Genomic DNA, 18,583 nt, shown 5'->3' with positions numbered 1-18,583 from the left:
GAAATTATTGAAAAAAATCCAACACTAACACTGATAAGTTCTAACCTTTAACTCTAATAAAAGGAAAATTCACTTCAATATTAAAGCTAATAATACATAATGGGTACTATTAAATGCAAATTGTCCATGCTGTATCTATGTTTGCAAGACTGAGAATATGTGTGTGGAAGTGATGTCCTTTTTAATATAATATATTATACATAAACAATTTTACAACAAATAAATAGTAAAATAGTATAGTGAACATTGTAATATAAAATTTTAAATAATAGTTATAATTACATATTATTATATACATCTTAGTTTATATCAATCACATGAATGTAATTAATAACTTATGTAATCATTTAGATTACTGTACTCTATTCCATGAGAGACCACTGTATGACGGTAACCAAAACACGTCATACTGTGCACATCATCCACAACCAGTCACATGATAGTAACTGTTTGGTGGTTTAGTATACCTATCTCTCGATGGTACACAAAAGATTGATAAACAATTAACTCTATTTTGAAAATCTTTATTAATAATAAAACAAACACACAAATATACTCGTCTCTAAAAATCTAAACACAACATGTGCCGTCTCTCACTCGAAACTCGCACTGTCCCTCTACTGTGGTGCTTACATCCTAAAATATTATTTAACAAAGTGCTGCCTCAGCTCATTTGCTTCATTGGCCAAATATTATGCAATTTAAACGTTTAACTAGCTGGCATATGCCACATACAACAGTGGAGTAAGAATTCCATTATTTGGATGTATAGTAGAATTGCAGTTTTTTGTGGTACAGACTGACTACAGAGTATTGTTCAATTTCTTTAAAATTGTCCTAATTATTAGTTTTATTAATAATCCAGATTTGTACAAAAATAAGTGTACATTTAGAAATCTATCCAAATGTTTAATACAAAAAAAACAATCAATTAATCAACATAATAATATGTATATTATACACAAGGATATTAGTTTTTATATCAATATAAGCTTATTACATGGGTTCAGGCATTTCTATATCTCTACACGAGGAGTTTTCTAATTCACGGCGTATATCTGGTGTAATAGTATGATGTGATTTTGTTCTGAGTAACTTTAACAATGCTTTTTTCTGTTCAGAACTTATATCTGTCTTATAGCGTTGAACAAAAGTCAATAATGATTGATGCCACAAAACAGGTAATTCTCTATCATCATGCTCAAATCTAATACATAAAATAGTTATTTTAGTAATCATAAAAATAAAGACATTTCTATATTATTATACCTGAGAAAATGAAAAACAACTGCATCTATAACCCTATAAGGAAGGGCATACTTTTTATCAAAAAGTATTCTAAGAAATATAGATGTAGCTCCATTATACTCCATCTCAGCTAATTTCAAAATAGCTGCTGCTGAATGTAACATAGGAATAGAATTTTTGCCTATAACAGATCCAATAATAATCGCCTCTCGTAAAGTACAAGTACCAGTCTAAAAGAAAAAAAAATATTTATAAACAACAGAATTTTGAAATGTTACCATCAAACCTACTTCGCACAAAGGAATAAGTATTCCTTTCATAAAAGCTCCAGGCTTGAACAAAGCTTTTTTCAATGCTTGATAAAGATGAAAATTTAATTTTTTATATTCATCTATATCATCTCTAACTCTAGGTAGCAAAACAAGATTGTAAAATCTTTGAGCCATATTTTCCTTTAAATTAGATGCAAATATACGAATACCCTGGTACATTGCAGCTGCACTCCATGTAGAAGGATCTAAATAAAAAAAAAAAACAGGAAAATGAATAATTATATTAAAGCCAACTAATTCAAGTATTACTAACCAGTTATAAACAAAATTTGTTCCCAATTCCGCAACTTTGGAATCAATTTGAATGCTTTAGGTAATTTGCCACTTCGATATGTGCTTAATACTTGTCTAACACCCTTATACATCTGTATTACACGTGGATCCAAATCTTGCAATTGAACACCTGTACATTTTATTCAATAATACAAAAATATTAATTATTAGAACATATTTTTAATTTTAAATTAATGTCAATTTAGCTACTATTTAAATATTATATAATTTAAAGAATAATCAAAGGTATATGATTTCATCCTAGTCTTTAGTTAATTAATTAAAAAATAAAGTAAGACGACTTAAAAAAGTAAATAAAAGCTTACTTTCAGCATCTGTAAATTGAGTTTGTATTTCGGTTTGTTTTTCAGTAATTTTTTCCATGATCATATCAGTTAAAGTTACTCGAACATCAGGTTTTTTAGACATAAACATTTCTAGAGCTTTTTCATCATCTGCATTGATTTCCTTTAAAAATATAAAATACATAAAATATAAAAGCATTTCACCTTTATTTTTATTTTATTAACCAGTTGTTCATAATAATCTTCATATTCTCCTTCACCAAATATAGGTTTATCTTCTTCATCTTCCTCTGAATCAGATCCTGAGCCTAATGATGTGAGTAGATTTTTATCTGTACCCTCTAAAATAGAATGAGACATAGATAAAAAAATTATATTTTGTACATACAATCCAATAATTAAGAAATTATTTCCAATATTGTTATTCAACTTACCACTATCAGTTATTTCTTGCTTTTGTTCTCTTACTTGGTCCAATATACGCCTGGATAATTGTGAACCAATAACCTAAGATATAAAATTATTCAATAATAAATTAAAAATTAAACATTTATACAATTACACTGTATGAATCTTTTAAATCATTACCTCTTCATTTTCATCCTGACGTAATCGTATCTTTGGTTCTTTCTTTTTAGACACTACCCGATCACCAACGATCTGATCAGCCAAATTAGGATATGGCTTTATATTGTCTACTCCGCTTCTTAAATTCTTTTTCTTTGTCTTTCCCATTTTCTTTAAATTTTAATTAACTTTGTAAAAAAATAAAATTTTCAAATAGTCACGTGTAAAAAATGTAATCCTTATCAATTATAAATTTTAATAACAACAATCAAAATTGAAAATATTTTGTTATCACGGTAGGATGATCAATCGGTATCGGGATGAAAATTCTTCAAATTTAAACTCTAATATATACGCTATATATTCGATTTTTTTAAATTCATAACTTATTTGAATGATGTACAGTTTAAAAAATTTGTTTTTAGTTTTTACATTATTAAATGATAAAATTTAAGTTCAATAATTTATCAAATTGTTTACAATATATTATATTTGGTCACACTGTTTCTGCGTGTATAATCCTTTTTTTTTTTTATTGGGTCGTCCATATTGTTTTTGTTGTGAAAAAATCACTAAATATTCTTGTTATTAATATTATTATCGCATAGATATTTGTTTGTAATATAAGTGTATTTTGAGCTTACTTTTATTTTTTAACATGCGTTAATACATTTCGCATAGGGTATGATGTCGACTCAGCTGAGCGTTTCTAATCCAAGGAGTGCAATAAAATCGTCATAATTCCATCTTATGTCATCTCGGTGAGTAAAAATTTAATATCTAAGCTCCAGTGTCTATAAACAATATAATGCTTAATTTACTTAAAGGTTATTCCGACCAATTATAAGACGTTTTCGAGTAATACTATTAAGTTCCTACTATGTTAAATTATTGTATTGTTTTGTAAATTTATTGTCAAGTTACCCCTTTTAAAGTTTACAATTAAATTCTGCATGTCTGTTATTACGTTAAAATACATTTTTCCATAAAATCTGTTAACTTCTCATGTATTTCTTTCAACTAAAAAACACAGATATTGTTTATTATTTAAAGTTAATATAAGTACTAAAACACAATATAATGATTTTTAGGTGTTTATCTTATCAATTGTTTAATTAGAACTTAAATGTTCATTGTATAATATCTTAAGTCTTTACTTAAGTTAAATCAAATATGTATTAAAATTTAACTTGCAATTTTATCAATTTTTACTTTAATTTATATACTTATAACTGAATTTATTAAATAATAATCAACATTTTAAAATATTCTTATCAAATTAAATTATCAGATATAATTAAAGTTTTTAATTTAATTTTAAGACATTTTAAGTCAATAAGAGTCAATACTACTTATTATTTTTAAAGTTTATCATAACTACTACATACGACTGTATAGAACCTACCTAAGTCCATAATAGATGCCAATCACTTTATGTTCACAAATTGATAAATTGTATAGTTATATAGTACACTTGTTGTTAATTGTTTCAACAAAATTTCAAAATCAATGATTTAATAACAATTTAAAACTTATTTACAGTTCATGTACTTTAGGCTTTATTAAACAAGGTAGGTTATCTATTTCTAGTAATGCATCTATAAAAGAAACATACTTTTTCTGAAACTAAAAAATGATTCTGATCTATTTAAATATAATTCAAAGAGCAACTAAATACACAAAAAAAAAATAATAACCATTAAAGACATATGAAACTGGATTTTTAGATGTAAGTTAATTTTTTATAACCTAATATTTACGTATAAACTATAAGTTATTAGTTTAATGATAAATATTAACTGTTAAAAAGTTTACATTTTAAAGAAAATAAATTGATAAATTTAAAAGATTAAATTTTATGCAACCAAATATAAGTATGACAGCATATATAAAACCATAATGGTCATATCTAAATGAGACTAATCAATCATTGTCTATTTTTTTTTTAGATTGGATTATTCATGATATTTTTATTTATATATACTACTATATTATTCTTTAGTTCCATTTTAAATATAATATTATTAAGAAGAAAAAAATAATTTCCAATTTCTTCATAAAATACCTATCATTAATTTTATAAATTAAAATACTAATTGTCTGGCTAGTTTGCATACTACTGAAACAATCACTAGCTGCTACCTTCATTATTAGATTATGGCAACGAAAGCAATTATATTATACAATCGAAAATAATCATTGCCAATTTTGGTATTTAAAGGTTGTCGAGCAACGTAAAAGCTCATTCGTACATGTACAAACTAGACACACTGAAACATCATATTAAGATTTACAATAATATATAAATCTTAATCTGAACAACTTGATTCTTATAATTTTAATCTGTAAGTTATCTTTATTAACTATTAACTTAATTAACCTAATACAGTTAATCTTACATTTATTTTACTTTAATAATTCAATATGGTCTTTGCCTTCTAATTTACAATTAAAACATTTGAATAAAAGAAAAAATCAATAATTAATAAAAATAAGAAATATCCAACAATATTTAATAATTGTAGTCATATTAAATATTATCTATTAAAATACCAAGAAAGCTATCTAAATTTTACACCTACAATCAAGATTCCTCCAAAGTTTAAAAACAATTTAAAATAATTGCCATATTTGATTTTTAAAATCAAACTATTACTTAGAAAACTTTCCCAATAATATTACTTAATGTGTGTTTGAAACTTTTGGATAGAATAATTTTAAACAAATTAATTTTTATCATACTTAATTCAATTCCATCAGAAAGAGTTAAATTTAGACCTAGCCAAATTTACTCCAAATGAGAACTGTCTTAAAAATTTGAGTAACAAAATATGTTAAAATATATTTAACATTTACAAAATGAAAAATATGGGTCAGAATTGGCTATGTAAAATATACATACAATGCAAAGAAAGTGAATAGTGGTTCATTTAAAACATAACTTAGTATAATTAAAAAAAAAAGACTGGGTTTCAAGAAAAACGAGTAAGAATTTTAAATGTAAATTTAGAGGTAGGTAAAATAAATAAATTTTCCCACATAGTAGTTATATCTGAAAACTAGATAAGCAGATTACAATTAGCTAATGTAGTTCAAAATGCATAAGCACTTTTATTACTAATCTCATTTAAAATAAAATTATTTTTAACTATAAATTTCTAAATTCCTCTTAGGCTAACTAGTGCTTTACCCAATATTTGAATATTGCATTCTTCTATAGATTTTCTCAAAACTCTTTTCGTTTTTATTATAATTTTCCAAGTTTTTATAAATATTTTCATTCCTTGTTATATAAATGTATTTATATAACACAAGTTATTAGCTTAAAAGAAATAATCATGTAAACTACTTTTAAACTTTATATTATGAAAATTATGATAATACATTTTAAAAAAAAAATGTATTTAATTTTTTTAATAATATGTTTTCAGAATATGGAGATTTCAATTTTTAAGTGAAAGTAAATTTAAAAACCATAACTAAAAATTATTGAAGGAAACAATGGAACAAAAATTATGGATATGGATATGTAGTATTTTATTCCTTTTAACTATATGTAATTGTGCTAGCCGCAAAAAATATGAAGAAACTAAATGCCATTATTACAATGAAACTACTTGTAACAATTCTCGCAGTGAAGAAGATTGTGTAAGTGCTATCCAAAGTTGTAAAACCGGAGAAAATGATAAGCCGTCATATTGTTATGCAGTTTGGTCAAATAATACTAAGACAAATAAATTAGAAATTAAGCTTAAGGTAATATCACTTAATTTTTATAAATTTGTGTTTAAGTTAATAAATCATATTTTAATTGTAATAACAATTTTTAGGGTTGTTTTTTAAATAATGTCGAATGCCTTGGTCAAAAGCAATGCATAGAAAAAAAAGAAGAAATCAAACCTAATGGCTTACTGTTCTGTTGTTGTGAAGGAGATTATTGTAACTCTGAAATTCTTTGGGACCCTGTTCCAACAACTCCTCGAATAGAGACAACATGTAAATAATACACATAGATCATTAAAATAAACAATTTAACAATAAATACACTTTTTATTTTAGCTGCAAAACCTATACGTGATGATAATGAATTAATACATACCATAGTGTTTTCTACCATACCTTTGGTAGCTGTAGCAAGTATGTTTTTATTTGTTTATTGGGTTTATAAACGAAGGAAAATACCTCAATTTTCTCATGTAAGTAAATACATTTTTATTGAATTATTGAATATTTCTTCAATTATATAGATGAAAAAAAATTACATTAACTCATCAAAAGGCGCGTTCTTATTTATATCACAATTTAACATGTATGAGCTCACCTGTTGTGTTTTGAGTATAATAACAATTTTTTTGTAAATCAAACATTTATTGCTGCAGGTATGTGAATCATATAAAATATTAAACTTGGAATTAAAAATTAAAAAAAACACTTGTAGTTAAAAACAGAAATACATTTTTAATCTATGTCATTTTCTGATACCTTACCTGATTCACTATACCGGAACTAGCAAATTATCGCGATTGTTATTTCAACAATTGATAATAAAAATGTTTGATTTATTTATAGAAATATTATTAAATATATTGGCCTAAGGCAGGGATGGGCAACTGAAAGTTATTAGAAGGCCAATTTTTTAGAAAATTAAAATTCAGCATTTATTTTGTTTATAATGTGAATATTAACAGTGAAAAGGTTATTTAAAATAATTAAATATAAATAATACTATTAGTATTTGTTTAATGTGAATTTTGAGGACATGTGACTGCTAATGATAACACAGCAAAATCAACTTCTATTTTGGAAGAGGAAACATGAAGTAGGTGGCCTAATTTTTCATCTGTAAGACAATTTCTATACTATAGACAATCGACTTAAAAATTATATGATGTAATTTGATCGTAAACGCGGGCCAGATAAAAAAGGTTTGCGGGCCGCCAGTTGTCCACCCCTGGCCTAAGGTATGAGTAATATCGAACATTTAAAAATTAAACTAAGCCCATAATGGCTAAAATGCTCATCAAGAGCACCGCATTCACCACGCGCCTTCTAACATATTGATATTCTTCATCTGTAATTTAATGTTATAGCTATAAATAAATTATTATTTTGTAAGTAGGTTATGCATTAATTTGTATGTATTATATTTTAGATTATAAAACAAATAAAAAATGGAAAATTAAACCATTAACTTGATAAGAATTTCTATTAGCTCTGAAGTATACATGAATAAATCAATTAGTACACAACTTTCATTTTAAGTATATTTTTAATTTAATTTAATTAAATCCCAAAATAAAAATAGCAAACTTTTTCTTAAATTTTAGGTTTTCTGAACAATTTAATTTAAATTATTCCATAACTAATCAAATTTACTTCAAATCTTAGGAGGCAAATGGTGGGATAATATTAAAATTATTTTTTATACATTTATTACATTAAAAAGAATTATAATTTAATATTTAAAAAGTTAGAAGCATTGGGTACTGCTTTGCTATATATTAAGTGTCTATTAAATCACTATTTGCATGTATTAAAATTGAATTCTATGATACATCAAGTATGTGTATTTCACAATATGGTTTTTAATAGCAAATAATTTTTTATCATCAACTATACAAAAAAAAAATTGATTATTTCTCACTCCTTTAAATAGGTCAAAAAATTCAAAATAAATTAAAAATTATATCTTAAATTTAAAATTGTAATATAAACTCTTTCAGTGAAAATATCAAGTATCTACAATTTTTTGTTTTTAAGTTATACCATAAAAACAAAATTAATTTTGTCAAAAATTAAATTTACATTGATATTTTTGTTTTATTTTATTTTTTTTTTTAGTACTGGTTTTAAAACTGGCTTTTATTATTTGTACTTGTAATTTACTTTTGGTCCCCAAAGTATATATTAGATCCACTTGACTGAAAAAAATACTATTGTAAAAATCATTACATTCATCTCTCTTCTCAGAATCTAAAATTCAAAATTGTTTTCAAACTTAAAAATGTTTTATTAGTAATAATAACATTGTATTAATTACTTGATAGTTAATCCATTTATACCTTCTGTATAATTATTCCTATTCCCCAATTCATGTATAATAAAAAAAAAATATATTGTAATTTACAATTGTTTTTTTTTCTTTTTTTGTCTTTACTTTGGAATTTAAATCTTTAGTGGGTGAGTTAAGCTGTAACAATATAAATTACATAAATTGTTGATTTATTTTTGTTTAATTTTCTGTTATAACAAATTTTTTTCTATGTATTTGGGTTCCATCATCAGATAGCTCTCACTTAGGGAATTGTTCTCCTATACTCAGCAATCGCCCAATACAATTAGTTGAAGTTAAGGCAAGAGGTCGTTATGGTGCAGTATGGAAAGCTCTTCATAAGAAAGATACAGTAGCTGTTAAAATATTTCCTCCTCAAGTAATAATTTTTATTTTTATTTCTATTTTTTTTTTTTTTTTTTTTTAATTTGTATATGTTATTTTAATTTAAGGATAAAAACTCATGGTTAGTAGAACAAGACATTTATCAATTACCACACATGCAACATGACAATATACTATCTTTCATTGGAGCTGAAAAACATGCTAGTGTTATTGAAGGTGCCAAAAATGAATATTGGTTGATTACTGCTTACCATGAATATGGATCATTATGTGACTACTTAAAATCTAACATATTAACTTGGGACCAGCTCTGCCATATTGCTCAATCTATGGCAAGGTAATAATATTAAGTAGTTTGTTTAATATATCCAGGTTTGTTATTCACTTTTTTGTTTCAGAGGTTTGATGCATTTACATGAAGAAATACCATCAGAACGTTCAGATCAATATAAACCAGCCATTGCTCATAGAGATTTTAAAAGCAACAATGTTCTACTAAAACATGATTTAACTGCATGTATTGCTGATTTTGGTCTTGCTTTAGTTTTTCAACCAGGAAAATCGTGTGGTGATACACACGGTCAGGTAAATACTTATTATTTATTGTCTTAAACAAGAAGGGATTAGTTAAATATTTATTTATTGTTTAGGTTGGCACAAGAAGATATATGGCACCAGAAGTACTAGAAGGAGCGATCAATTTTTCAAGAGATGCATTTTTAAGAATTGACATGTATGCATGTGGATTAGTTTTATGGGAATTAGCAACTAGATGTACAGCACAACAAGGAGCTATACCAGATTATAGGTTACCTTTTGAAGAAGAAGTTGGACAACATCCATCCTTGGAAGACATGCAAGAATGTGTTGTACATAAAAAACTAAGACCTGCTTTTAAAGATAGTTGGAAATCACATCCAGTAAGAAATTAATAAAAAAATATTTTAAAATATTGCATCTATTAATAAATGGCATTTTTAAAATTATTTTTAGGGTTTAATAGCTCTATGTGATACAATGGAAGAATGTTGGGATCATGATGCTGAAGCTAGATTATCAGCATCGTGTGTAATGGAACGCATTACATGGCAATGTCGCCAATATAATGGAACAGCAGTAACAATGTTATCACCATAAATTATTGTATTTGTACTATAGCATAATATTCATCAACAACCTAGCTTCTGCAGGAGAAGACTTTGGTGTTTCCTTTTATGTAAGTTAACTAAGTAACTTTGTAAGCTCCCTAATAAGTTGTTGATGTATATAAGTAGTAAGTGAATACCCAACCTCTACCACCCAATAGTGTTTTATTTTTTTAACTAACATATTATGAATTCCATGTTCAGTGACAATATTTTCTATAATTATAGAAAGGTAACCTTATTGAAGTTATGTTATGATTAATCATATATAAAACATTATTGGGAGAGATTCTCCAAGAACAAAAACACTTACTACTTAAATTTTTTTAGGTATTTAATTTTCATAATTTGTTTTAAATGGTCCAACGATCATACTTACGAATAGTTTAGAATACCTGTTTATTTTGCAAATTGGAAAAAATCAATTTTTTTGGAATTAAATTATACTGATTTATACGACATTATTAAATACATTTTGATAAATACAATTTAATTTTCAGTTATTTTAGATGTTGTTGTTCTGTTGTTTACTTGGCTAAAGATGAAATACCACAATTTTACTTTGTTAGTTGTTGTCAATGTTTATCATAAATTTTCTTATTTGTGCCATACTCGATGTATGGAATACATCAAAATATTTTATTGAAATTGATTTTCTCCATTTCTATATGTATCTTAGAATAATATCATTATAGTTAATAATATTATATTCTTCTACCTCAAGTTATCCACCCTTATAAAAAAAAAAAAAACAAAAAAAAAATGTGCCAATAATTTTAAGGTGGTATTCATTGAGTATAATCTGTATATTGTACATTATATTAGTCATAAATAAGTTTTTAATTGTATTTAATAAACGAGTTTATAGTAATATTTTATAATTGTAACAACTCATAATCTAAATGTTTAAGATAAAAATTATTACTTAACAACAATACTTTCACGTCCTAATTTATTTTATTTACCCTGTAATTATTGAAAGTTTTATTTTTAGTTACTATAAATATAATTATATTAGCAGAACACTTAATTTAAATGCTATAATAATTATTATTAATGCATATAAGGTGCCTCAATCAATAATATAAATACCTATAAATTCTTCTTTCAATAGTTAAAATAAACCTTATGTGTTATTATCTTTGCCATAGCAATTTTATATATTGTATAATATTTTTATTTGAACTACCTAAATTAGTTGCAATTTATATTATTTATTGAATTAAATATATTAATTAATAGAATGAAGAAAAATTTATTTTATCAAACGCCCCTTATTTTTTAGGATGGGTGGGGTTTTTAGTTTAAACTAAATGTGGTTTTCTACAGCAAATTACTGAATATTTTAAATATTTTTGAATTTGATGACTTAAATATAATTTATAAATTGTCTTTATATTTAAAAAAATACTAACAGACTAGTGACACATAACAAAAAAAAATTTAATGATTAAAATATTTTTTTCTTATGTTCTAAATTATATCTTATTTATACTACGTATAAATTGTAGCTAAGTAACTGTTTAACACAATTTCATTATTTCTCCCTTGGACTCTTCATTATTGTTGCCATGTTGTACTTTACCTTAATTTAATTTAATCTGTAAATATGCTGTATTATATTTTTAAAAATATATAAATATAATATACTAATAAGTATAATTACATTTAAAGTCTTAAAATGTCTATTTAAACAAAATAAATGACACAGGTATTGAAAAATATTATAGCTAAGATATTATTATGTAATGTTCAGATATTGTATAACTAGGGCCGGTCAACAGAAGCTATGGGTGATTCAAGAACTTATTCAGTGTGTCACATAAAGCTTCCAAATTCAAAAAAAAATAAATATATTTTACACTATTTTAAGATTTATTAAAATAAATTTTTACATCTTAGCATGTTAACTGCCACATGCCCACTGGTGACCCTTGTCATATGAGCACATGTCAGGCTATATCATTTTTACATGGTCTGTCAAAAATGTTTACATTTATAAAAATAGCTTTAGTTATTCAATTTTAATAAAATTGATATTTTTAAAACCATTTAAAAAAATTTTATTGTTTTTTTTTTTTTTTTAATCAAATTCTTACCTATACCATGGTTTAATCTAAATACTTTTATCTCCAAACATTGAAGAATTACATGCATTTAATTTTAATGTTAACTTGGGCAGCTAACGACCCAAGTGGCATACATTAACAATATGATTTAGGGTCGCCGGCGACTCAAAATGGCTTCACAATAAAAGACATCACTTGGGTCGCTGGCGGGCATGTAGCAGTCAACGTTTTTAATTGATTTTTTTTAATAATCTTTAGTAAAAATGATTTCCATACTGAAATATTGTTATATTTATTTACAGTGTTATATATATTCACTTTTAAGTTATAACAAAAATAATAATTTAAAGATATCATATCAAGCTATTAGTTATAATAATTAATAGTTACTTATCAATTAACTTAAATATGTACAGTAAAATTATAATTAGTTTTAGAACAAAGTTTAGTTCCACATGATTTAAATTATTATTTGTTTATGCATTAAGTCCAAGTGTGTATTTAACCCTAAAATTTATATAAAAAAAAAATCTATAAAGCTTAATAGCGTAAATAAAATAATTGAATTATTCTTTTAAAAATGTATTGTATTAGAAAATTGATTTAGGACAAAGGGACCGGCCCTGTACACAAATATTATAAATTTATATTTAATTAACTTGTTTATATTTGAAATTACATATTTAAATTACTTAAAATTAAAGTAGTATAATGATTTTAAATTGTATCTGTCATTGTTATTTAATTTTGTTGTTTTCATTTGACTATAGTTGTAAAATTGATAATTATTTACATCTAGGTACTAATATTATATAAAATAGTTCCTTTATTATAAATAAATCTCTCTTCTTTTTTATTTGTATTTTATAATTAAAATTATTACTACTATTATTTATTTATTTTTATTTTTATTTTTTTTTTTTTATTCCTTTTTGAAATATTTTATATAAGTTAGTACAACTACAAGCAAACTCCAAGACTGCTGCTTCATACACAATAGTTTGTTTACATTCAAAATAAATAAATCTGCACATAATTTTTTTACTTAATTTACTACATAAATAATGTATATAGAAAAACAGAATAAATTGTAAAGTATTTACGTATATATTTTAAACATTGTTAAAGAGTGATTAATTTTTTTATTTTTCAAATAATGCAGACTTTATTTTATTACAAACTTTTACATTTATATAATGTGTAATACCGATACGTTTATATTATATTATGTGTGTACCATTGAGTGTATGTGTATGTTTATGTGTTTATGTGTACATTTGCATTTATGTTTATGTGTTTAATATAATGTAAAGCTTATAATAATTTTTGTTCTCTTTTTTTCGCAGTACAGGGTGTGGATATTTTAAAGGTTTTGTTTTAAAGGATGGTTTTTTGCCAATTTAATTTTTTTTTAAAACATACCAATTTATGAATGAAAGCAAAACAATTATTTTAATCAATTAACTTTTATTTTTTAACATTTTTGTGAGTTTTACCTTTTTAATGATTCACCAACGTCCTTGTAGCATTTAAAAAGACAACCAAATTTGATTATTATATGTTTTAGTTTTTCTAAATCAATATTTGTATACAAATATAATGTTTTTCATTAAAAGCCTAAAATAATTAGTATATTTATTTAATAAACTAGCTATTAAGTAAGTTTTTAAATAGTTAAAATGAAAAAATATTTACAAATTTATTTGTATAAATAATCCAAATGTAAATAAATGAATTGTGCGTGTAATATAATTAGATTTAAATACCGAATTTGTTATTTTTTTCACAACAAATCATTTTCACTTTCCGATAAACTAGATTCACTACAACTGGTATCTGTGTTATCTGATTTCTCATCCACTATAAATTACAAAAAATATTTAAATGTGTTTAGTATCTATTAAAGGTTATAACAGTAAAATGCATTGTCTATTTCTTATTCAGCACATCTGCACATATTATAAAAAATCAATTGCATTTTAATCACTTAGTTGAAATCTCAAGTATCAACATTTAAATTATAAAAATAATTGAAAATAACAAATGCATATTTACATACAATCTGTATTTCACACCAAAATGTTAAAGAAAATTATCAAATTAAATTAAATATATCTTTATGTTGAAAAGTATAAATAATAAATATTATTACTAATAATATATTAGTAATATACTAATATATATATATATAATTAATGATGATTGAAAATATTTCCCTAAATTTTAACTGTAAATTTTTAATAATTACTGTATAACAGTTTCATAATAAGTGATTAGATTTTATTCTATTTGTGTTAGATGGTAATTTACTAATGTGCGCTCTGAATATTTATAAATATTTTTAACAGGTAGGTATAATGCTGAGTCACTCACTCATATCTATTTTTTTCGTAAGCAGTTCATGAAATGTCATCATTGTCTCATTTGTCTGTTCATAACTCAAAACTATAAAAAAATAATGAAAAACAACATCCAAATATGTAAATGTATACAGTTTAATACTTTACTTGTATTGCAGTAATCCAATGCAGTGCTATAGTTTTTAGCCATCAATGCACTATGCATCTGTAATTTTATAACAAGTATATTTTAATTTTTGATAGTGTCTTAATTATAATTATTTATTACTTTTATAAAGAAATCCACTGGTGCTCTATTAAGTTCAGACATTTTTACTTTGGTCAATGTTTATGTATTTATAGTTTTGCGGTTTCTATAGAAACAAATAACCTCATAAAGTTTTGAAGTTAGTTCTGCCATTTTTTCTCCTTATCATTTTAGTTAAGCATGATCTAAGTTTTTAACTAACATAAATTTTAGAGTTTTATTAAAACCTTTCAGAATACTACAGCCACTGCAGGATATCATGATGGTTGAGCCATTTATCTATTCTGTGGTTGGACTATGCCGAGAGGATATCGGAGACTATCTATAAAAATGGTATGAATAAGTTTGTTTATACAAATAAATAATAATAATCGGAATCATTTCTGTTTATAGCTGTAAAGACAAATATCTATATTGAATAATATTGATGTTGAAGACATTGTTGAAAATAAAGTAGGTACCTAATCCAGTGGCGTAATTACGAGGGTGCTCTACGGTGCACTTGTACCCCATGGAGAAATAACATTATGTAGCATGTTGCATGTACATATACCTACTGAACTTGAAATTCAAATTCTATGAAAATATAATTTTATTTTATTGCTTTATTGATTTATTAATGAAAATCACGTAAAAAATATTTTGTTAACATTAGTATGTATCTAATACTTACCTATTATGTTAGATATGCAACCATTAAAAATTGAACTGAATATTTTCAATATAATTTTTACAGAAAAATACCTGAAATACCCTTATATATATATCTGTAGAAAATATTAGATTTAAAAAAAAATGTGAATACATGGAAAACAACGAGAAAACATTTTTTTTTAATATATTCTATTTTTAAAATACTTTTAAGAATTCCTACAAATTTTGTATTGTGTAAAAAATTGTTGCATGTTTACAATGTTTGAAAACTTATTTGCAGACAACAATAGGCTAAAACGTCTTAATAATTTGTCTTTGTTTCAAATAGAAAAAGTTATTGAAGAATTCAATTCCAATAGCAAAGTATCAGTTTCTGAACATCGCTTAGTTTAAGTATAATTATTCAAAATAAAAATAACTATATAAAAGCTAAGAATAATACTAGAATAATAAATTAAGATTTTATTAGGTACCTAGATATTACCTACCCATATAATACAGTAGGTAGGTATATTTATGCTTTTTAAAATATAAATATTGTGTTTTTAAATATATGCTTTTAAAATATTTAAAATATACTGATTATAATGAATTTTAGTATAGAAGTTAGTTTTATATTTATTCATCTTTAAACAAAAATAAATAAAGTGTGCGAGGGAAAATGGATTAATAAAAACTGTCTAGTACCCAAATGGGCCAAATGTATTAAAGGGTATTTAAAAAAGTCGCTCAAATACATTGCAATTTTTACGAATTCGTCCAAATCCAAACTGTCTATTGAAATAAACACCATTAAGGTCTACGATAGCCAAATTTACACTTGGAAGTTGGATCCTATCTATACTTTTCATACTTGTGATTTATTTTTATTCAGTTTTTAAATTTTTTCAAAAGAATCTGTTCCATTACCAGCTATAGTAATAGTTATGTATATGTAAATAATTGGTATAATAATGTACTATGCGACCTATACGGCTGTACGTTACAAACGATGATTCAGACGTTAATAATTTTTTTAGGTCAAGAAAACTTTCTAAATAACAATTTTATCCCGACATAAATAATATAAATTTATTTATACTTATAATACAAATATATGTATAATATAGGTATATATCAAATGATTTAACAAACATACTCATCCAATTTTTATTTAATTATAAATAATATGTATCTGAAATTTTGGGAAAAATTGAAACTATAAGTGTTTTGTAGCAAAATAATCACTCTGTATATTAACAAAATCATTAGAAAGTGATTTTTTTCCAGGATTTATTTTAGTCTTTCGCCACTAATAGAACTAATTTTTAATATACATATTAAAACATGAATTATTGGCTAAAACTATGCCTATAAAAATTTTTTTATCATACTACCTATCTAGTATAGCCTATACAGTTTATTTTTAATACAATTTGATTTTGTTTAAGGTCCAACTAGATCAAATTTTCTACCAAAAATCACTTTGAAGTTTAATTTGATTGTCAGTCAATAAAAAAAAAAACCACGATGAGTATAACCTGCAATATAGAGATGTCGACATCCAGAACACACTCATCCCAATTCAACATATTATCTACATTCTACGTATATATATCTATTAAAATAACAGTTAAAACCGTAAGATAATTAGATATAGCTTATAAACTATAACTCATAGCTAACCTATTAGCCATATAATTTATAATAATTTTAGGTACTATAGTAATGAGTTGTTTGATAAATAGTATAAATATTAAAGATAGAGTCGTAGATAAAGCATAATAGTTCGCATAGATGATTATGTTGATTTATCAGATTTATTAAATTATATAAAATAGATTATATTTTTAATAATTATTTTTACTGGTTTATGTCCCAATAATATCTAGTTTGTTAATTTGTTGTAGGTGTTTTTAAAATAATAGCATTTTTTAAACTGCGTTCTTTATTCCTATTTTTGCATCATATATTGTATTTAACATTTTTAATTAGTTAATTAAGCAAAAACATTCCACAGACCGAGTGGTTTGCCAAAAATAAATTTTCATTTAAGCAACGTGAATACAAGTTAAAAGTTGTATTCTTAGATCTTTACTTTGATATAGATGCATAAAATGTTAAATTATAATTTAATAATAAGCATTTTTATAGATGGTTAAATAATTATTGTAATGATTTAATGCAATGTTATTTATTATTAAAAACTATTAAAACTAATTTTTAACTATTTTTTTGGAAATAAACATTAATAATTTACGAAAATTTGAACTGAAATTTGTTTTCTAACCTATTCATTTTAAAATAATAATGGTAATATTAGATAATATTAGATAATATTATATTTATCTGCAGATATTTAAGATGCATGAATATTGAATAATTTTTATTTTGAGTAGAGCAACAACACACATATACCTATTACCTACCTACCGGCTATTATATTTATTGAATTAAAAATGTTGTTTTTTAGTTAGCACGTTATAATGATAATTTTTGCAGCAATAAAATGATTTAATTTTAAAGTTTGAGAGTAGTTTTTGGTAGACAATTTGATCTAGCTGGTATTTAGTTATTTTTGAAGATCATAATAAGAATAACCATTATTTTTAAAATAATAGGAAAATAAAATAAGAAATACGAGAATTTTTACGCAAACCTAGTTTTTTACAAAATCGATTTTGTGACTAAAAAACAAATTAATGCTTAAGTACCTAGCTTTTTATGTAAAATAATTTTGATAATTATGCAAACATTTTAATAAGTAATTGCAGAGCTAACTACAATAAACGCGAGAAAAACTGAATTTCCGTTATCCAAAATTAAAGGTTGTTTATTTCATTTCTGCCATTAATATTGGTCTGTTTATTCTTATAAAGGAATTTAAGAAATAGCAAAGTAGGATAGAAGCAGATATTGAAACTATTATTTGAGGAGCTTCAAGGCCGCATCATACAAGAAAAAAGAAACTACTTTCAATAATTGAATAGCCCGAATAGCCGTGTAG

General features: G+C 24.2%; 2 protein-coding genes and 1 long non-coding RNA gene across 4 annotated transcripts; 2 read left to right on the top strand and 1 right to left on the bottom strand.

The window, feature by feature from the left end:
- Window positions 1–508: 508 nt before the first annotated feature.
- LOC112591780 (bystin) lies at window positions 509–2,893 on the bottom strand. The gene is made up of 8 exons (XM_025335697.1): window positions 2,747–2,893; window positions 2,593–2,665; window positions 2,384–2,499; window positions 2,180–2,321; window positions 1,834–1,983; window positions 1,539–1,765; window positions 1,270–1,478; window positions 509–1,207 (listed from the first exon to the last, which is right to left on the bottom strand). The coding sequence occupies exons 1-8, from the start codon at window positions 2,891–2,893 to the stop codon at window positions 997–999; spliced, it is 1,275 nt and encodes a 424-aa protein (XP_025191482.1). The 3' UTR covers window positions 509–996.
- Window positions 2,894–3,309: 416 nt separating this feature from the next.
- On the top strand, window positions 3,310–10,964 carry LOC112591807 (activin receptor type-2B-like). 2 transcript variants are annotated; one of them, XM_025335739.1, is made up of 9 exons: window positions 3,310–3,486; window positions 6,157–6,481; window positions 6,556–6,721; window positions 6,785–6,920; window positions 8,994–9,156; window positions 9,230–9,459; window positions 9,521–9,707; window positions 9,773–10,042; window positions 10,116–10,964. In XM_025335739.1, exons 2-9 carry the CDS (start codon window positions 6,227–6,229, stop codon window positions 10,257–10,259), a joined length of 1,551 nt encoding a protein of 516 aa, XP_025191524.1. In that variant the 5' UTR covers window positions 3,310–3,486; window positions 6,157–6,226; the 3' UTR covers window positions 10,260–10,964. The 2 variants fall into 2 exon arrangements, with proteins under 2 accessions (XP_025191524.1, XP_025191525.1); XM_025335740.1 differs by having other exon boundaries at window positions 6,785–6,921; window positions 8,998–9,156; window positions 10,116–10,962.
- Window positions 10,965–15,183: 4,219 nt separating this feature from the next.
- On the top strand, window positions 15,184–17,303 carry LOC112591795. Its single transcript, XR_003114525.1, has 3 exons — window positions 15,184–15,276; window positions 15,337–15,396; window positions 17,028–17,303. It is a non-coding gene; the product is annotated as an uncharacterized LOC112591795 (long non-coding RNA).
- The last annotated feature ends 1,280 nt before the right edge of the window (window positions 17,304–18,583 follow it).

This window comes from Melanaphis sacchari, unplaced genomic scaffold, assembly GCF_002803265.2.
Source record: "Melanaphis sacchari strain LSU unplaced genomic scaffold, SCAv2.0 Contig1439_pilon_pilon, whole genome shotgun sequence".
NCBI classification, from domain to species: domain Eukaryota; kingdom Metazoa; phylum Arthropoda; class Insecta; order Hemiptera; family Aphididae; genus Melanaphis; species Melanaphis sacchari.
The sequence above is the reverse complement of the archived record's forward strand: the minus strand, read 5'-3'. Positions and strand labels throughout refer to the sequence as shown.

Excerpts from the sequence above, each read along its gene's own strand:
- LOC112591807 (XM_025335739.1), top strand. The coding sequence starts at position 6,227 with ATGGAACAAAAATTATGGATATGGATATGTAGTATTTTATTCCTTTTA. Across the intron at positions 6,722-6,784 it reads TCCTCGAATAGAGACAACAT|CTGCAAAACCTATACGTGAT; the intron begins GTAAATAATACA and ends TTTTTATTTTAG. Across the intron at positions 6,921-8,993 it reads AAAATACCTCAATTTTCTCA|TTGGGTTCCATCATCAGATA; the intron begins TGTAAGTAAATA and ends TTTTCTATGTAT.
- LOC112591780 (XM_025335697.1), bottom strand. The coding sequence starts at position 2,893 with ATGGGAAAGACAAAGAAAAAGAATTTAAGAAGCGGAGTAGACAATATA. Across the intron at positions 2,500-2,592 it reads GCAAGAAATAACTGATAGTG|AGGGTACAGATAAAAATCTA; the intron begins GTAAGTTGAATA and ends ATTCTATTTTAG. Across the intron at positions 2,322-2,383 it reads AAGATTATTATGAACAACTG|GAAATCAATGCAGATGATGA; the intron begins GTTAATAAAATA and ends ATATTTTTAAAG.